The following is a 21,764-nucleotide window of genomic DNA, read 5'->3' on the forward strand; positions in this document are numbered from 1 at the left end:
ATACGTAGCACATAGTAGGTGCTCAGGTAATATTTGCTGAAAGTCAATACAGTTTGAATTTTATAATTTGGACTTTGAACAGATAGGTCCCAGTCCATTCAGACTGAGGTTTTTGTTTACATTAGGCATGCTTTTTACTATTGTTAATTTACAATAACAATATTTTTTGGCCATAACATGACCAACGATAAGTATTACTGAAGTAATCCTTCAACGTGTATAAGAAGTTGTTAGTTCTCCCCCAACGGATAATGGTAATCATACTAGGGAATTCAGCTCTGCAGACTCTATTGACAAGGGCAATGAACAAGTTCATAACAATAATAAGGGCTTGTTTTAATAGAACGTTCCATGCATTAAACACATTAATGACCCATGAAATAACTGTTTTATCTGCAACACATTAAGCAACATTACTAAAGCAATGCATTAATTGAAAGTCTGCTATTTCTCCTAATGCAAGATTTTAAAAAGTATAAAAATGGGATGCCAGTCATTTTGTAAAAACAAAAATAATTCAACTTCAACATTAGAGCCATACCAAGCAATTGTATGGAAAATAAAAACATCTAACATAAGCCTGGTAATTTTAGATGTATTATTTTTACATAGTCCCTTTTTTTTTTTTTTTTTTTTTTTTTTTTTTTTTGGTTAAAAAATGTTATCTGCCTAGATGATGACTTAGGAATCTTAGGAGTATTTTAATACCTTGTAATTTTCTTCTCTGCATGCTTATTTTCTATGGGACTTTTTTCTCTTTTTTTCTTAACAAGTACTGAGACTACCATACCCAAACATACCTCTCTTACTTCCATCTTTTTCAATTTTCTAATACTATGTTTGATATTACTAGAGGACCAATGTAGCATTTTCTATAAATATGTGCTATCACAATTAAATCCAAAGCATATCAAACAGAAAATGTCAGTCCTCTAAACACGAACTATAATGTACGAAGAAAAAGTATGTGAATTATCAGTGTGTTTTATAAATTCTCTTTTGGGGGGCATACAAAATATCAGACTAGAGACAATTATTTTACTGTCTGTTTCTTGGCTATCAAAGAGAATTTTGAAATTCATCAAAGCTAACCTTCTGTTATGTACAACAGGCTAAGCTGAAAAGAATGTTAACAAGTTCAATTTTCATTCAATCAGCACTACTGCTCTCTGAAATGTTTCATTGCAGGAAAGAAATAAAAATAATCTATATGGTAATTATGAGGATGAATCCCCCAGTAACTTTCAGCTACATGAAAGGTCAGTTCTATTCAAGATATTTTATCAGTCCCCTGCACATACTCCTGTCCTGTCATTTTAAATCTGAACAGCATTTTATTTTCCCATTTACAGCTACCTACAGAATTAAGTACTTAAGCCAAATAAGAAAAAAAAAAAAAAAGAAAGAAATGTTGAATGCTGGCAAAGGCTATAATAGCATAGAGATAAATCGTTCAGCTGCTCTCTCTCAAGCCTCTAGGGCTGCAGATTTTTCTTCTCCTGGTGCACTGTGGGTATTCAAAACTTGTTCAACATGATTTCATTTCATTTCAGGCACTGCCTGAGAAAACTAAATTACAGAATCAATCATACAGAAGGTCAGAGTGAGACTTCATTACAAGTATTGCATGCTTGCATGAATATCTTTCATTTATGACTGACCCAATATGTCACAATAGCTGTCTAGTAAAAATAATCCACTTTCTGAAATTGATGTACTACTGATGTCAATGCTACTTGGGCAGATTATAGAGAGGTGTTAAAAAAAAAAAACCTTTTGGTGCGCTCAGTGTAGATTTTTCGGATTGCAATCTTTTGTAGATTAAAATAATTTCTAGATGATCATCTATACTGACAATAAGGCTTAGAGGTAAGGAATTTTTAACCAATTTCTATTTGCCAACTGCTTTAAAAGACACGGACCCACAACAAGCAAATCAAGGTTGTTCTTTGAAGTCACAAATACATCCACTTTCAATTTTTCAACAATTCGCTTTTGTATACTAGAGCATTATTTGCATATTTGGAAATGTGAATGCTAATCATTGGGCTCGTTTTTTTTTTTTTTTAATCCCTTTTGGTTCCTGCTTTTTCGTTTTTAAATATAAGGGCATAAATGTAAGGCAGATAAACATGTTGCGCTGGTTGCCAACAGAAATGCAGCTAATCAGTAATGTGACAAACTGTCACTCTTTCTAAAGGAAAACCAATGAAGCTCCGAAGAAAAGCTGGTTCAATACAACATACACAAGCTGGCTTTTCTTCTTATATGATAGTCTTAATTCGCCATAGCCATCCTTAACAGACAGTCATATGCATCTGGATACTAAAACTTCTCACTTGCATAAGGTGTAAAACAGCCATGCAAACTGGGAAGCCGAATGCATGATGTATAAAGTATTATTTATTATTTTTCTGGTGACCTTCCTGAGGGAAATCTCCCAGGAGCTGCCGAGGTTACATTACGATGTAGCCAGCCAACTCGGTCCCCACAGGGAGATATAGAAGAACCTTGACATAACCTATTTTTAACCATGCCTCTGGCGATTCTGAATTCAAGTTTATAGGTGAACATGTCAGGTAGTACATAGAACAAAGCCAACGACACATTGTATTCATCATAATTCTGTCCTAGTACATTTTATTTTTTCCAACATTTGTGATTTAAAATCCCATGACATTTCTTCAAGGTGAAATTCTACTAGAATTTTCAACAAGCTTAGTTTGTTTCAAGCCAAAACAAATACCATTCAGGTTCAGCAAAACTTCAGAAAAAGGCATCAATAAATGGGATGAGGTCCATGTAAATACCACGACAACAGTCTGCACTTAGCTAAAGTACTTATACTTTTAAAAATCAATGAAATAATTCAACTGCTTTAGTGATTAGCAATACATTACAAAAGCAGCATTAAAAATTGAGTCCTCTCTCCCAACGCCAGTCCGTGAAAGCATTGTTCTTTTAAGTGTATGTGAATATCATAATTATTTTATGATTCCATCTTTAGTTCTTTCCAATATAGTAAATTCAATTGACCATGAAATGAAATTTCATAGTCAAAATGCCTCCTTTACACTTTTTTATAGCAGCAATAACAGTTTTATAGCTTTAAGGCAAGGTGATTCATCAGATGTTTAATTTAAAGGCAGATTCTTATATTATTAATAAATATTTACCAATTTAATAAAGTACACATTTTAGCCTGCATTATATGGTCTTTTAACTATTTCCATAACTTTAATGAGCCTCGCTGAGTATCTATGAATAATGGTGAACCCTGGCAAACTCCCTTGGTGACTAAACACCCTCTTTATTTTTATTGTTTTCCAGGCACAACATTGCAAGCCTGATTGTAGAGCAACAAGACAGAACCCTCCTCTCCAGTGTCAAAGGGACAAAAATGTAAGACAGTCCACAGGAAACAATTATTTGTGATGGTGGGGAACGTTTATGAATACTTAATGACCCTTTCCCGACTGTTGGCTGCATTCTTTACCTACAAACAAGTAAAAATAAAAACCCTGGTATTCAGCTCAAACACAAAAGATCACAGGCAAAGAAAATTATGTTTCCGCAATCCTATTTGGGAAAGTGATCTTATATTTCAGAGAGCACACAGAATCTCTGCACGCTAATCCACTACATATTTTGCAATCGTCTGTTGTTATCTTGGGGAATTAACAATGAAACCAGTAAACATCACTGGTGTGGTCCTAATATGCAGAGAAATATGTAAACAAGCAATCGGATTTATTTATTTTTTTTATACCAACACATCTGTTTCATTTTATCAGGGTTAAAAAAAAAAAGCCCTATAAACTATTAATCTTGTTTTAAAATATCTGCTTAGTACCTCACCTAGGTAGACGCAAATCCTTTATATATGATGAAAAAAAAAAAAAAAAAAAAAAACCAGAACAAAACCATCCCAGCAGAAGAGTTTAAAATACTTAAGTAGATTTACTCTGGTGATTGCTGACTATAATTGCACACTAAGAAAAATAGAACCAAAATTATTGCGTTAGTAATCTTGGCTCTCTGGAGTACCTTAGTCGATGTTTACAACAATAAATAAGACAATTAGGTATATTTCACACAATCACCCACTCTATATTTTCCTCTGCTGGTTATAAGCAATTATTCGTTTTCCCTTTCTCTGTATCACAGTTTGATATTTCATTTGAGGTAGGAACAGATTGTGTATCATAAACATTACGTTATAATCCAACAAATGCAAATGACCTAGACACCTGATAAGGGCTCCCATTTCTAAAATCTTGTCTGGGCAAACTTTCAACTCAAGGACACTACACCTCCTTGTTAAATCAAAGGCAAGGGAAGACTGGCTAGTTCCAAACCAATGAATCAGACTCCTTAACAATCATTTCAAATCAGGAAGGTCTTGCTGGGTTATTATCCTCTTTCATGTGACTGTCAACCAACCCAACACTTTCTTGTCCAGTACCAGGGGGCGATCTAGTAGTACCTGGGTTCACAGGGCACTGGAAAGAACAACCCCATGTAAACAGGTAGACAGGCATGAGCATGTTTCAGAACTCGGACTCTCAGATCTTTACCATCAGAAGTACAAAGGATAAAGAAAACTTTCAAGCAATCAGTTTGCTGCCTACCATATGCAACCCACTGCTATGGAGCACGCCATCTTGTTCCACGAGATTTCTTGAGATTGTAATGGAAGGAAGATCCAGGCTCTGAGGGGGAAACTGGGGTGTGAATTCACTTCCCTGGGAAGACACCGGATCGCTGAGGCCTTGGAAGGGTAGAAGTACATCCGGCATGCCCAGGGCGGGGTCTGACTCTGGAGGAGGCGTGATCGGGGGTATTTCAAACTCTTCATCCCCGAGGCTTGGTGTATGGAATGTCTGCTAAAAGGAAACAAAATACAGATATCTTCATATTCTGTTTCTATAGCTTATTTCTCCCTGGAGGGAAAAAGAAAGATTTTGCATGAAAACACTACATAGCTAGGCCAAATATTTATTTCTCAAATGAAAACATCTTAAACACAGATTTCCATATATAAAGTTTTGCTGATCATTCTGATTAAAGATTTAAGTCTCATTATCATATGGTTTTAATGGAGTATCAGTATTAACAGTTTTTTAATGCGTACTTAATTAGCAACATCTGTCTTTGTTGTTAGTTGGAGCATCAGTGACATTAGATTTGGCTATATAACAAATTGCCACTTTATTGATATGTTAGTGAAACAGCTCAAACCGCTTACATTATCCACATGCTTCATAAAATGCTGGCGATTTTGTGCTGCACACACACGACATTAATCCAGAAGTGAGCATTGCACATATTTACTTTCTGTCACAACATATAAAACAAGTCATATTAAATTTGTGGCTTGTTTTTTAAATTTCCTTATTGGTGTATTCCCAAGTACAATGAATGCTTCTGTGGAAAGTGTTACTGTTTGTAATACAACATTTTACATAAGGCCTAATACCAGAGCAAGATATTAAAAGGTTCCTGTGCTTTTATTTAAACTATAAGGAGAGTGATTTTCTTTTATATGATTTTAATATTTATCAGAATACTGTCTGCCAGTCTTCAACTTTGAAAGACTATCTATAGAACGAGCATAGAGATATACTGATATAGATAAACTGACTCCACTAATGTTCCCTTATGAGTTATTTCTCAAGACCTAAGAGTAAATAACACACTGCTTTCTTCACTGCTACTTAGATTCTTAAAGACAGTGTTTTAAAATACAGCCTTTTGATGTAAATCAGGGCTGCCTTCTTCAACCCCACTAACCATCTTTCTTAAACTAGAACTTAGATTTTTTTGGGGGGGCGCGGGGTGAAGGGTGTTGAGGCCGAGGATATTCTCTTTGGTAGGATGAAGGGGTTGGGGGCCACTCAGATATTTTTCATTCCTAGCTCAGAGGTTCAAAGTTATAGTTCATTGATTATTAATAATATTTTTTGAAGAATGAATTGGTACAAGATAATTTGAATCTGCTATAATTGGTTAGGATAACTAATTTAGAGCTCAAAATCATCCTTCAAACTATTAATTGATGATATAATTTAACAACCACTTGAGAGAAAAGAGAAACAAACTGAAGAAAAAAAAAAAGAAAGCAACATTTCTTGCATACATAACCTGTCAACTGTTATTTTTATCTCACCAAAAATAAAGAGGTCACCAGCTCTGGGAGTCCAAGCTATGGGACTCAAGACGACTGAGTATCTTGAGGGTCTTAGCAGATTGAATATACGCAAAAACGTTATAGCCCATTTGAAAGCTAGAATGAAATATTAGATTTTCTGACATATTTATTCTAATAACGACCCCTCAAAAGATGTGGATTTCTTACAATGGTACCCCGAGTTCTCAAACACAAAGGGATGAATTGGCTGCAAACACGGTTGGCTAATGAACGTAACCCTATGGCTGCATTTGCCGTTATTTTGGCACTAATGTGGTCTAGTAACAGATGCGACCGTAATTTGTGACTCATTTGCTACCCCATTACTGCTTAATGAAATCTAACAGATCACATTAACAATACGGGGAAACACTCATTCTTGATACGTGGCATTTGGCTGTTTTCATGACCACTGTAATTAACACTTGAAATATTATTTCAATAAATATTTAAAGTACTTTAAAAATGGTCAGGGTAATCATGACACAGACAGAAAACACAAAGCAAATGTGTGAATTTCAAACTCCGAGTACCCTCTTCCCCGTAGTGTTATCTATAGTGTAATATCTGTGCGAAGGGAATTGGTTTCAGGCACAATTTCGACTTTACGGCATCGAACCTAAACTCTTCCTGAATTAGTTTGCACTCATTAAAATGTTAAAAAACCAAATAAATTTAATTTTAATGCAGTGACTGGGAAATGAGGCACATGCTATAATGTAGTACATTAACATACTTGGGCTTTATTTTTTGTTCCAGAAGAGATGTACAGTGAAATCATTACACAAGGTTACCTCTTAAACTCTTAACAAAAACACATCCGATGCTAGGCAGTCAAAATTAAGGAGGTTTTCATTTTTATTTTTGTTAAGGAATAGAGGAGACATCTTACATATATATAATACGTCCCTATGGTATAATTTTTAGAAGACTAATTAATTTTAGGTTAGAATTTCGTGTATTATTATATCAGAACCTGATAGAACAATACAAGTCTATTACAATATATAACCAAAGAAATGCTAAAATCTTAAAGCACTTTCAGAGAGAGATAATATGTTAAAGACCAACTAAAACATTTCTTAGAGAAAAAGGTAACCAAAACACTGGTTATCTGAGATTATAAAAATAAACATGTATGGCATCGACGACAACAAAAATATTGACTTTTGCACACTATGCCATATGACCATCAGATTAATCATTTAGAGTTTCTATGATTACTTCTTACAGATATTGACTTTCCAGTGTTTACCCTGAACATGTTAAAGTAGTATGTACATGGTTAAATACCATCTGTACTGAAATGTTCAAAACATTTGTTCCTTTTGATAAAAATGCAAATCTAGAGAACTGTTGTATCAACATATAACAGCCAATGTCTGACACGGTGAATTATCACAGCTGGAATTAAATTGTCTCTGAGCAGCTGCTGGCAGTAGAGCTTTCATCAATGTTTGATTCAAATGTAGGGAAAAAAATCCTACAGAATGAAACATCATGTTGTCCGTACAGATGGGGTTTGTGTTCATTATCACAAACAACACAGCAGCCAGTGCCAAACAATTTTCCCTTATCTAGGCTGTCTTCTTGGTTAGAGAGAGGATGGTCACTGTAAAAATGATTCATCCACGACCACCACCCTTAATTCTGGGTTCCCCGTTTTTTCTAATAATTTCTCAAAGTTAATTTCTTTCATACCACTTGCTTCCATATACCAAGATCATGCAGGAAGCCAGTATGATTTTCATTCTCTGGGGTCAAGCTAGCTAGTTCGGTTTCCTGTACTTGAACGTATTTGGAAAATGAAGACTTTTTATTACAAGAACGGCCAAGAGGAAATGTTCCATTTGGACCAATTTCACTTCTGTTTGTTCTTGCTTTAAAATCTTAAATCTCACACAGTCTTACCATTTTTAGGAGACCATTTTTTGATCTAATCAAGATCGAGGTTTTTCTGGTGGGCAGGCCAATGAGACGTAAGTCAGTAAGTACGGAATTCAGTAAAAACAGCAGCAAGACGGTGTTTGTTCCATTTGCACTGGTAAACTAGACAAACACAGAGCCCACGTAGTGCTGCCTTTATAAACATTCCGTCACCCAGATTTCCTGGCTATGACCAGATCTTGGAGCATGTCCATTCACTCATTCATTCAATACTAATTGAGCACCTACTATGTGCAAGGCACTCTACTAGGCTGTGGGGATCTAACAAAAACCAACACTCCTTTTACATCACTCCCACTGAAGACCCGAGAAACTATGTAATATTGCTCTGCCACATTTGTTTCCCAAACATGGCAACTTAGTGAAATTATTCCCCAGAGCTATGTGAAGCTAAAATATTTTCTATTAAGTCACTTCCATCTTAGTTTCCAAAATAGTCACTTACCTGCTTGGATAGCAATATAGTTCGATAGATAGAATTGATATACTTTCTTATATATTTACTTTTGTTTGCGTATCTATTACTTTCCATCAAGGGATGTGTGTAAATTACTAACGTTCGTAACAGCCTATGGACAAGTGATAAAGACGTGTCAAGTTATTTTCTTTTCCAATGGGTTTTTGTTCTCATTTCTCCTCCAAAGTCATTACCTTGTGCCGCATGAGAGATAAATTTGATACTCTGCTTTTCCCGACAAGCCTTTTAAATGATCTAAATAACACACGGAACATGAGCAGACACCTCAAGACAGACACCTACCTCACTGGCTGCAAAGAAAGCGTTGTTTGCCTCAGCCATATTCATGTAGTTATTATTATTTCCAAACTGAAAGAAAACAGATTGTTTTAGGTTAATATGCAGCATGATAAAGAGTTTTGGTGGTTTACTAAATACTTGATGGGATGTGGAAAGAATGCTGGTGTTGAGATAAAAAGAGTGGTTTTACTCAGACCAAATGTGAACTGTGACAGAGGTTTCCAAGCACCATGCTAGACTACACTGTCGGCTGGTTCCCTGAGAAAAATAAAGCACAAAGTTAAGCTACCTCGATAATTCTAGAAAATGGTGTTGTTTCTCATCAAGACTAATAGCAAAGGGAGACAATCACAAACATTTGGCCAATTGGTCACTAGTGGGTGTTGTTTATTGAACTGGCATTCGTCAGAGGTTAGAAGAAAAAAGAGTTTCCCCCCAAAATCACCTTGACACATTTTTAGAGCACGCTGGGATCTCATAGCTTACTTTTCAAGAACAGGTGTCACAAGTGTGGGTAGGTTAAAATGTGAATTAAAGGGAACAGAATGCTATTCCCAGGTCTCCAATTCTATTTTCTAGTGAATGGGGTGTGGCATGAATATAAATAAATAATAAGACTAAAGAATATTTTTTAAATCTCCAGAGTTTCAAACGGTATCTATATCCATCAGAGCTGTTGAAAATAGTGATATTTAATCTCTCAATGTAACATTAAGTGCAAAGAGGTTTAAAAAATAAGCGAGATCCTATGAACACAGCAATTTTTATTTAATTCCCTAACACAATAGCCCATTCATGCTATCACAAATAAGACTGTATCAGCATTTCAGACATAAGCTCTTTACTTCTGGAGACCTGTTATCAAAATGTAAAACTTGGATTTGGGCAGAAATGTATTTTCAGTTTCGGATGGTACAAGTAGGCACGTTTTGTTGCTTTAAACATTCAGTTATCCGTCTGGCAATATGAAAAGGCTCTGTGAACATAACGATCTGGGGCTATATTATTTTCATGATTTTTAAAATGGTAAAAGAATGCCCTCCTTTTTACAAAGTGTATGATTTCCTTCCTTTAATGCATCAAATAACACCTAGGTTTGGTCTCCAACAGGTGAAATGTATATATCCAGTTGCTAATATAAAAAGAGCTAGTAATTATTTCAAGTACAAGGCCAAATTTTCCCAAGGAGATACATACAAATATAGGCTAGAACGTAGATACAGACACATTGATATGGAAGACCCATGTAAATCCTCTCAGTAAACCTGCCAACACTTTTCCGGGGGGCTCTGAGCCCTGTAGGACTCCTGCAGGATTGACATGCTACACGTTATCATGTCAGGGATCCAAGAAATAAGCAGGATTTATACGAAAGACTCTAATGGTTCCAGAGCGCTGCTATGGTCCACAGAAGGAAAATCCCACCGTGCAAAGCGACACCTCAATACACAACCACACAATGAGCCCTCAGATTCATTTGGATAAATATCTTTATAAGGATTTCTGAAAGATGTATTTGTTAGTGCTTAAGAAAGACCTTTATCTGGTTTCTCTGAAGGCATGTGATATCAAAAGCAAGCGGTGATGGTTTCACAAACGTATACTTATCTCCAAACTCTCAAGTTGTATACATTAAGCACGTACAGTTCTTTCTATGTCCATCACACCTCAATAAAGTGGTTTAAAAATCATTTTAAAACTTAAAGAAAAAAACACGTAAGCAGGTGCACACGCACACACATGGGCAAACATACACAAACATATTTTCCCCGTGTTTCTACAATGTTAAATATATGCAAGAAAAAGCATAGGTTTCTGTCTTGGAATTTTTGATGAATTAATGATCCTAGAATTAAAATCTCAGACCTCCATTCCGAATGCTCTTTATAAATATTTATGAGAACTTGGGTCACGATGTGTGTTTCATGCACCAGACCTGGCTCCCCAAACCACCCGACAGCCTGTATCGCAACTTTAACGTTATTTAAATGCAGGTTTTGTTGGGGAATTAGAAATCCATTTAAGGCAAACAGCTCATTATCACAGAGTATTTTTTTTTTTAAAGATTAAACTCACTTATTATCTAATAGCACCTAAAACAACAAAGAAAAATAAAATGGCTATTAAACTAAGGGCCTAAACAATTCAAAAAACAAATTAAGCTTAGAGTGAAATAGGAACTGGGTTAGAAATCCTCTTCTGAACAGTTAGTATGCGAATGTAATTACTGAAGAAACTACAGCTAATCAGCTGTGAATTGTATCCATTAATTAGTATTTGCCCTGGAGAAATGAGAAAAATCAGTAACACTGGCATTGCGAGGATGAGCCACACCACAGCGGCACAGCATTTCATCAGGCAGGTGGCTCCAGTGGTCCACGTAATTTGAAAAGCTCTCACCTGAAGTCCTGAGCAGGAATCGCAAAGCACTCCTTGCCGATTTTTTGTATCTACATAAGGTCTTAATTAATGGCTTTTAATTTGGAAACACTTGACGAACAGACAGGAATAGTTATAAATCATTTCAATGAGAAGCAAAGGTTTCTATTCTGTTTTAGGTAAAAAATCTCCTCTACAAAGATGGCTTCAAGTGTTGACGTTTGCAGGCAACCGTCTCCCTCCTGCACAGGTGGCCGGGCCTCTAGTTTAAGACAGGAGGGCAGTCGCATAAAATACAGGACGCCCAGTTAAATTTGACTGTCAAGTAAACAACTTTTTTTTTTTTAGCATAAGTATAGCCCATGCCCTATTTGGGATATACTTATACAAAAAAAAAAGAAAAGTATTCTTTATTTATCTGTGATTCAAATTTAATTGGGTGTTGCGTATTTTTATTTGATAAATCTGGCCACACTACTGTGGTGGTTACCCTGATCCAGATGAAAGAGTTGCCACTTCCCATTTGATGTACCTTATCTAGAAATGCTAGCTTTTTAAATTTTTACTTACTTTAAAATCTGACCTATGAATCCTATTTTACTTGTTTGTGTAAGAACAGATCTAATTCTGAGAGAAAAAGTGATCCTTTGGGGGTAGATCTCTAATATAATGACCTCAGAACAATTAACTTTAACCGAATTGTGTACAATTCAATTTACTTTATGTTCTAAGAGACATTGACATCGGTAAATACATTATATTACAAAAAAAAAAAAAACCCTTGGTCCTCGAGGTCCACAAGGGAAGGGGCCTTTCCTGGGTTCAGCACTGTCTCCCCCAGAACTAACAATGCCTGGCATATTATAAGCAGGAGGGAGGGAGAAATCCCATTTTCACCTCAGTGTTTCATAATCACCCATCCTAACGAGAGTAATTTTATCAACTACGTTTTTATGATGAGAGTGATGATGATGATGTTTATTCAGTGAAGCCCTCTACATACAATAACTTTCTAAAGTGTAACTAAATGTAATTTATTTCCCCAACAACCAGCTACATAAACATAATTATAATACTATCCCCATTTTATAGATTAACAGACTGACGCTTCTAAAGGTCTAGATACTTGCCCCAAATCAGACACAAACATGGAAGTATAAAGTGCCTCCTGCTTCACAATCTTTATCACTTATATTCCAATAGCTACAAAAACTCAAATATTTCACTCAGTGATCAATGCAATTTTTATAACTTTATGTTTATCAATCTTAATGCAAAGCTAGAATTTCCCAGAGGGTATCTCGAGGTACCAAGGTCTAAGTGAAGTGCTACTCAAGGAAAAGGCTCCACAACCCAGTAAGTTTATCAAAGGCTGCACATGAATGCCCTCTCTGATGAGGCACAATGACTGCTACAAAGTTAAAGGCTCTGAGAAGTCCTGCAGTACATTCTTCAGCAAATATTTATGTGCCTACTATGTGCAAGGCATTATGCTAGACACTGGAGACAAGAGTGAAACATGACAAGGTTCCTACTTAGATGGAGCTTACATTTTTCTTTCAGTGGAAGACAGCAACATATTCCCCGCCACACACCCTGCAAGAAAAAATTGCTGTGGAATACTTCCTTTTGTTTCTCCCACAACACCCTGGGGGAACACACTTTGGGAAACTTCATACCAAACTCTTTATTGATAATATTCTTTTCCCTGCATCCTTATAAAAGCTAGTAACCTAATTTTGTACCGTGGTGAGGTTTAGGCATTTTCTGAATCAATTAAATAAGAATTTCTAAATTACGCATTCTAAGTCACCTTAACTCGGCCTATTTCCAAACTCTCTAGATGGTAACTTTTCCACTAATATTCCTTCAAATACCATCTAGTCAACCATATATGGTTCTTTTATGAGATTTGAAGAGTCAAAACAAAATATTTCAAATAAACTAAATGAAAATCCGGTGAAACAAAGAGTCAACTATCCTGAAGAGCATATAAAAACATTATGAAAGAAATAGGACAATTCCAACTGTTTTAAAGACCATATACATATATGGGGACATGGTCAGAGAGACAGGGGTATTTATGAGGTGCACTGGAGGTGACCGGTCCTTTCCACTTTGAGAGGCTCTAACAGATGCGATGCTCAAAGATATAATCCCAAGAGATATCATCATAAGGCAGAATGAAATTACTCTGTGTGGCAAACTTCTGTATCTTAATAATTTCACAAAAGAACATCTTCATTGCACTTGGAGGTAGATTTACTTTGGCTACTTGATGAGTAATTATAGCTTTGGCAAATACAATTTATGAAGGACATCAATTAAAAAGCAGTGCAGGATTACAAAAAAAAATTATTAAAGACCATCGTGTCTGTGGCCTGTCTAACTGTGTGAAGTGCCAAAGCAAATTAATGGAGATTGTTAAGTCCAGCTCGTCCAGCAAAAGGCTCGTCCAGCAAAAGGCTCGGAAGAAAGTGGAACAGCACAGACAATAACCCATCTGTAATCACAAGACGAATACTTCAGCTTGATGAGTCCACACAACATCATTTTCACTGAAATTATTTTGACACCCATGTGAAGAATTGTATAGGCGTCTTATAAAGCAGCATTAACTACAGGGTATCAAACAGCTAAATGGCATAAATGTAATCCTTAAAAAAAAAAAAAAAAAAAAAGAAGAAGATAATCTTTTGAATTCTCTTCTCTTTTTTTCCCATTAGATTTGTTAGCAGACACCATCCAATTTGATGCCTCAGTAAGGACATCTGTCAAGTTGCTTACATAAATGAACTGTGCCATCATGGACCGGGTGTGCCAAGCACGGTCACGTGATGGAGACGGTGGCACTGCAGAGTTCACACACTCTCAAAGGCTCTGGGAACAGCCTCGTGGAAAAGAACTTACCAGAGACGATCAAGTTTTAATCATTGTCAGCAGTGGTAATCCATTCCAAGGTCTAAGGCCCAAAAGAGTGAACAGAAGCCCAGTATGCCATATGATAATACTGATTATCAGGGTGGGTCTGTGAGTTAGTGAATAAAGACAGTCTATGCCAGAGTTAGCAGTTCGGCCATAGTCTGGACACAAAAAACTGCCAACAATGGACTCTGTGGTATAATTAGCAGAACACACAACACACACACAAATTTTGCTAATTATGTGTATACAATGATATAGGGAGAATCACGCACACACATGCAATTGTACACATACACATACATACATATGCACGCATGCATTAACAGATTCAAATACAAGAATTTTTTAAAGAAAATAAACCTTCCAAAATACTATTTGCCTTCCCACATGCTAAGAACTCCTAGATAATTATCTTGTGAGCACCAGACTCACATACAACTGCCCACAGCACTTTCCCTTGGGTGTCAGGGAGGCAACTCAGTCATAGGAGCAAAACTAAACTCATCTTCTCCCCCAAACCCGCCGCATCCACAGCCGCCCCCTTCCCCAGCTCCTTCGGCGGGGAACTCACTCGGTTCTGCCGACTCAGGCCAAAACTCCTGCTTGGATCCACTTTTTCTCTCTCCCTTCCTCCATCAAATCATCAGGAGGCTGTTAGCTCACCTTTCCAATTATACCCAAAGCTGGCCACTTGTCACCACCTTCGCTGGACTCACCCAGGTCCAAGGCCTGCATCTCCCGCTGGATCGCTGCTGCAGGCTCCCGGCAAGTCACAGCTCCGCCACGCTCCCCACACCATAATCGATTTTCAGCACAGAGCCAAGGCGAGCCTTTGAAAGTCTACATCAGATCACATCGCTCCTGCTCAGAGCTTTCCAACGGCTTCCTATTCACTCACGGAACAAGCCCAAATCCTTGCAATGGCCCTGTGTTTTCTGACTCTTGGCCAACATTCTCCCTCCCGCGCATGTTCCTCTAAACTGCGGGCCTCCTAACTGTTCTTCCGACTCCCCAGACACATCCCCACCTCAGGACCTCTGCACTAGCTGTTTCCTGTGCCCGGACGGTCATCCCTCCAAACGCCCCTGTGGCTTGCTCACTCCCTTCCTTTTGAGTCTTTCCTCAACTGTCACCTTCTGACAACCCCATAAAATTTCTTTGCAGCCCTCCGACACCTTCAATACTTCCTCTCCCTCTTCCCCTACTCAATTTTTTCCGTAACATTTTCCAACATAACATTTGTCTTTCTCCCCCACCCCCCACACACACTAGAATGTACACTGAATGAAGATAAAAACGTGCTGTCTGTTGTTTACACTGATGTCCCAGTGTCAAAAAAGAGTATTTAATAAATAGTAAAGTTCAGTAACTCTCCACTGAATGAACAAATGACATAAATTTCAAATGTGAAATGATGGTATGCAGAACTGTCCTCCAAGTCAAGCAGGGCACAGCATACGCACTTGAAATTCAAGTGAAAAGGAGAAACCAAGCATTCATCACCTTGGGTCCCTCCACAAACCACACCTATGGGGGAAAAATGGTAATAGGAAGAGTAATACATTCTAACAAAATTAATATTTTAAATGCTAGAGATACTTAGCTTTAAAAAAAATGCTTTATTCTAGAAAATGCACCAACTCCTTTGTAGAAAAGAGAGAGGCCTAGACAGGCGGGGCTGGAGTATTCAGGGTGGGGGCCTTAACGTGGTTGAAAACAAGCTTCTCGATGAACTCCGATTCGGGCCTGCAGGCAAAGAGCTGGGAGAAGAGACCAACAACCTAACATCAATGGAGCAAGAATTTGAGTATTTCATTTGACAACTGTGTTTCTTCTATCTAACTTAAAATATTCTGGTTTTAAAATTGTTTTGCTTTCTAGTCTAGGTCAGAGCTTCTCAGAGTACAGCGCTGCGAAGACCATACTTCTCAGAATAACCAGATGGCCACTAAAAATGCAGATTACCTGATTCCCAGCCTGGATTTACTAAGTCCGAAACTCTAGGCCGGAGGGCCGAAAAATCTGTATGTTTTTAACCAGCTTCTCAGGAACTCTAAAACACACTGATATTTGACAAGTAGTAGCCTCGTGCATTTCAGACTAATGTGTTGGAAAACTTTTTCAAACTTCAAGCTCTCCACATACCTGACGAAGATCTGACTAAAGGCTGAGGCAGCATCAGGCGCTACAGGAAAACGTGACTGCTCATCTGTGAGGTGACTGGCAGGCCCCTGTCCTCCCCTCATGACCAGGAGGGAGGACGGGACCGTCCTAAGCTGGACCACGTAGGGAACGCAAGTTCCACTGTTAGATTTTTCAACAAGTTCTGTGGACCCACAGAAGGAACAACAATGCCTAAACATATGGATTCTACCCAAACAGGGAGGCCTTTGGATTTTCATGATCTGGACACATTCGAGTCTGTGAATTGCATAACCATCTGCACTAGTCAGACGTGGCAAGGAAAAAAAAAAAAACCAACTGCACTTGTTTAATATCAGAAAATAAATATAAGTAGAGGAGAGGACTGAGCTTCCCAAATCAGGTTTTCTTTTTAGCAAAAACCGGAGCCAACGTTGGGTTTGGCCCAGCCACCAAGGATGACCAGTGTTCTGAGAATGAGAAGAGGAAGTCCTGGTTTTCCTTAAACACACACACTGAAGAGGCCAATGGTAACACATATGCTGCGAAGTGGTCACACCTTCTGTCTAATTCCAGTTTATCTCCCCCCGCCCACCCAAAAGCCTTTCCGGCACTTCAGAGAGTAGTTATTAGATGCTAATTAATAGAATATATTGGGGGGATATATCTACCTTTCTGAAGACATCAAGAAGTAGCGGTGGAAGATATGATTATTGCTTTTAAGAGACGACAACTCAGTTGGGGTGATGGGGCACAGACATGTATCAACCTAAGGGCCACGTCAGTGAGTAACACGCACGCATGGTCTGCACGGTTAGGAGAAGGAATCAAAAGGAATGGCCATTCTGAGTAACAAGTCTTGAACCAAGGAAGAAGGCAGGAGGAGCGGACATCCCAGGCAGGACTAAGTATGCACAGGCTTTGCTCACCGAACAGAGAGCAATGTGACTACAGGAGAGGGAGCCAGGTGTCGAGAGAAGGCAGGTAAGCTGGGAGAAGGGTAGGTAGCCAGGCTCCTGGGCCACCTGAAGTCCAATCTGAATATTTTGAAATGCACTCAACGGGAAGGTCCTTGAGGGATTTTGTTGGAGGGATGAGGGAGAGAAGGAGATGGAGAGGGAGAGGGGGATGGAGAGGGGGAGGGGGAAGGGAAGGGGGAGGGAGAGAGAGAAATACAGAGAGGAATTCATCACGAGTCAAACTAAACTGGCTTTGAACGCCAATCCCACCAAACTAGTTGTGGACGGTAGCCAAGTTACCTCACTTGTCTAAAGGACAAGTTCAAGTTCCAGCTGAGCTACTGGCTAGCCATGCAATTGTGCACGAGCTGTTCACCTCTCTGCTTCAGTTCCCTCATCCAGAACACGGGGATAAGAAGAGCATTTGCCTCATCCTGGGGGTTTTCAGGACTAAATGGGTTAGTGCATAGAAAGCCACCATTTCTATGCGCCCCAATGGCCAAGGTAACATTTCCAAGTGAGTCTTGTAGAAACCAAAACAGACCAACCCTATTCTTTTTATAAACTGCTGTGGCTTATATGACAGCATAGGAGAGTTTTACTACTTAAAGAACTCTGATGGCTTCCCAATGATATTTACGCGTAGAGTAAAACCCAAACTCCTGTCCATGAGCTACAAGTTCCCACGGGATCTGGCTACCGGTTCCTAATCCAAGTCCCTCCAAAGAGGGCCGTCCTCACCTGCTAAGCTGCAGGGACACAGCTGTGGCTGTTTCGCATTCTCTTCTCTGTGCCATCGCGCCCACTGTCCTTCCTGCCTGGACCACTCTGCCCTCCATCCTTAGTTTATGTAGGTCTCTCCTTGACACGCCCTCCTCAGTGGCCTCCCAGATCACCTAACTCTTGACAGGCACACTCCATGCTCAGTCTCTTGTCCGTTTCCCTGCTTTATATCCCTACAGGACTTGTCACTGTCCAACTTCATTGCATTTAGCTTTCTATCCTTTTACTGTCTCTGGTGTCACTAGAATGGAGAGTCTATGATGACCAGAAATTTTGTCAGGTTCAGCGTGGTTTCCTCTGGCCCTCGGACAACGGCTGGCCATGGTAGGTAGGGGTGCAGTATATAGCCAATAAATGCATCAGTGAGTGAATGAGCCAGAGCTCCAAGTTCAAATCCCAGCTCTGCCACTTACAAGCTGAGTATCATCAGGGAAGTTGCTTCATGTGACCTCTCGGAACTTCTGTTTCCTCAGTTCTAAGGAGGAAAGGGGAGAACTGTGTGGGATTGGACTGTGGAAGGTGAGGAAACACAACACCGAGTCCCCAGGAAAGAGTCTCACATGAAAGAGGCACTTGATAACTGTCAGAAACATTGAGAGTGCAGAGCCTGACAAGGCAGGAATTTGATAATCTGGGAAAAATAAACGGGCCATTGAAACATTTCATGTCGTATTTACTCTGGTAGAGAAAACTACTTGGGCAAAAGCCTAATGTCATAAATTGGGCCGGGCAGACTAAGAGATGGGGACACACAGTTTCTTGGCAGAAAGAACAGAGGGAGGGCTGAAATGAGAGCCAGCAAGTACAGACGAAATTTTGGAGAGGTTTAGCTCCGACACGCTGTGTGGATAAAAGGTGATTTACATTTACACATGTGTTCAAGTAGAGGAAAGGCTCAATAAGCAGAAGATTGAGAGTATGTCTTCCAGACGGTAAGAATATGGCCGACTCTGTGTGTCTAGTGCATTTGGCAAAGTGTAGGCATCTTTTATAATGACAGCAACTTGTAAAATAGATGTGATGGGTCTGTTTTGGTTTCTTGAAGATCAGTGAAATGATCGCTAAGAGTAGCCATTAGTCTGGATGGAAACAGTGGCTCCTTTCTTTGATGTCACTGTAAGAACCAGAAGGACCCAAAAGATCGGACACTGACGTGCAAATGTCCATGACTAGCAGTACAGCAGTTGGGTTTAGAAAGGACCGTCTCTCGTGATAAATTCTAATACCGCCGGGAAGAACACCTCGCTCTCACTGGCCATGGCACTTTAGTGTGAATTCGTTTATAGTGGGTAGATCCATGGAGGCCTACCGTAGGTGACATCTACAAGGGTGCTCAGAACACAACTCTTTGGAAACGCCGTCTTTGGCATCACCTTGACCGCCCCTGACTGGACTCGATTCTCCTCCTCCGTCCGTCACTCTACGCTGTGCTGACACGACCTGCTTCCATGTCTGTCTCCCTCGAGAGCAGAGGCTGTATGTGCCTCATTGGCCATCGCAGCACTGTGGCCTGACACATAGTAGGTACCCAACTGATAAGGCAACGGCCTCAGATCATTCTCAGGGGTACCTGCAATTGGCAGCTTCACTGTGGTTAAAGGCATTTATTTTTCTGTGCACATGACTCAGTCCAAATCAAATTCAGATGAACCACTGTTATGGTTTGCCAAAGTAGGCCAAGCCTTAAAACAACATAGAAATGGAAAGTCATAGAAGATAAAATCTGAGTTATTTTCCTCGTACTGCCAGACTTTGCAGTTCCCGCTGCAATCAAATAACTAAGGACCTTAGAGACTTTCTGCTGAAAAGAAACTTTCGGGTCTCTAATGATGTGACATTCCTTATAGCAAGTCCCCTTAGTAAGTCTCCTGGGCCTTACTTCTTGCACAACCATATGAAATTTCAAATGTAAAGAAGGAACAACAAATAAAGAGAAAATGCACCTCAGTATTTGTAAATGAAAACATTTAAGCAAATTAAAACATTTCTGTAGTTCAGTAACTAAACTCTACAAACCAATAGTAAAATACATGTTCTCCAATTTCAATCAACCCCTCTATGATTTAGAATGAATTCCATCAAAAAAAACATCAATGACCTCCAATATGGTCTCCTATTCTTTTGTCTCTAAAGTATAACATTTGATGCTATTAAACCACATCGTGCTCAGGTGCCCAAAACAAATATACTACTGTATACATGCAGGTAAAGTTATAGGTATACATATATAACTATAGAGGCATATAGATCAGTGATTCTCAACTAGGGGCAATTTTGCTCCCCCCAGGGACATGTGAAAATGTCTAGAGAGATTTCACTGTTGTGACTAGTAGGTGCTTCTGGCACCTAGTGAGTAAAGGTCAGGGATGTTGCTAAACATCCCACAATACACAGAGCAGCTCCCACAACAAAGAACTATGCTGTCCAAAATGTCAGTCGTGCCGACACTGAGAAACTCTAACACACTCAGCATAAACAAAAGATAAAGTATTTTCAAATAAATATTACAGGATTACTGCTTCTACATGATCCAAATACAGTCGGTGTTCTTTCACGAAGGGAGCATTATGCTGACTTTGGTTATATCTACTTATAAGATTGCTGTCTGCAATCAGGGATTATCTTAAATGTGTTTCAAATATGTATCAACTAGTTGGTTATGGGCTATGAAGCTTTCCATTTATGTAACTACTCAATTGCTCTTTTCCTGCTGAGAATAAGTCAAGAAATAGAAACAGTTTAACATGTTTTTCTATGGTGAACATTTTAAAAAGATCAACAAACTTGTAAATTCTTCCTGAAGAATTATGAGTGACTTAATATGTTTATTTTCCAATCTCAGTCATAATTGGTAAACCCAATACTGGAAGCCTGCTTAACTCAAAAATCAGCAATGATAAGAAGTTCCCAAGAGTATAGAATATATAATCAGTTCAATCAAACAGGATTACATTATGAGGTCTATTCATGTCTATTAATTCACATCTATCAATTCTAAAAGTATCCGAACTAGTCTCAGATAACTTGATAAGAAATTATAAGAAGATGCGAAACCACTGGTATTGTTCTGGCTATTGAAACATGCCAGGGCTGTGTTTTACAGCACACTGGTAGGGAGCTCTTGCTCGCACTGCAAGAATATCTTGATTACATACATTTTTCTATGATTTTAATGATTGCCCGAATTCTGTCGGGACAAGTTTTTACCAGATGGGTGATCGGACAACTTTCATCAGTTCTCTGCACCTTACCAGTTATGTTCATTTATCTAAATTCTTTTACTATGGTAGGAAAGGGCTCACAGAAGAGTCTAAATCCCATTTGTGATAAGGTCTTGGGGCAAGAGGGAGGGAAATTACATTCCTCCCAACCAACTATTCTGAAATTTGCAACTTAAGAGTTTTATGTCTTACACTTACTTTGAAAAGAAGGTTCCCTGCCCCCAGACCTATATTTTAATTAGTTCGAGTATGAGAGTAACGGTTTCTTAAACATAACCATAAAACACAATCCCTTCAAAGTAGGGGCTGTTGGCTTTCATCTTGAAGACAAATAATGGAATTCACTCAAGATGTCACTGTTAATCTGGTGTATAACTCAAATTTATTTTAGCATTTTATATAAAATAACCATGAATTTAAGTATTCCTAAATAAGGGAGGCATTTTATTCTTAGAATCCGA

General features: G+C 38.6%; 1 protein-coding gene across 2 annotated transcripts in view; it reads right to left on the bottom strand.

Annotated features, from left to right (window-relative positions):
* Nucleotides 1-21,764, bottom strand: part of TOX3 (TOX high mobility group box family member 3) — a 101,823-nt gene that overhangs the window by 20,354 nt on the left and 59,705 nt on the right. Inside the window, exons 2-3 of one of the 2 annotated variants that reach the window (XM_033127153.1) lie at nt 8,898-8,963; nt 4,632-4,886 (exon numbers count right to left, since the gene is read on the bottom strand). In XM_033127153.1, coding sequence (XP_032983044.1) covers nt 4,632-4,886; nt 8,898-8,963 — 321 coding nt within the window. The remainder of the gene's footprint in view (nt 1-4,631; nt 4,887-8,897; nt 8,964-21,764) is intronic. The other variant, XM_033127154.1, reaches the window with a different exon arrangement.

The sequence above is a fragment of the Rhinolophus ferrumequinum genome, chromosome 15 (genome assembly GCF_004115265.2).
Source record: "Rhinolophus ferrumequinum isolate MPI-CBG mRhiFer1 chromosome 15, mRhiFer1_v1.p, whole genome shotgun sequence".
NCBI lineage: Eukaryota > Metazoa > Chordata > Mammalia > Chiroptera > Rhinolophidae > Rhinolophus > Rhinolophus ferrumequinum.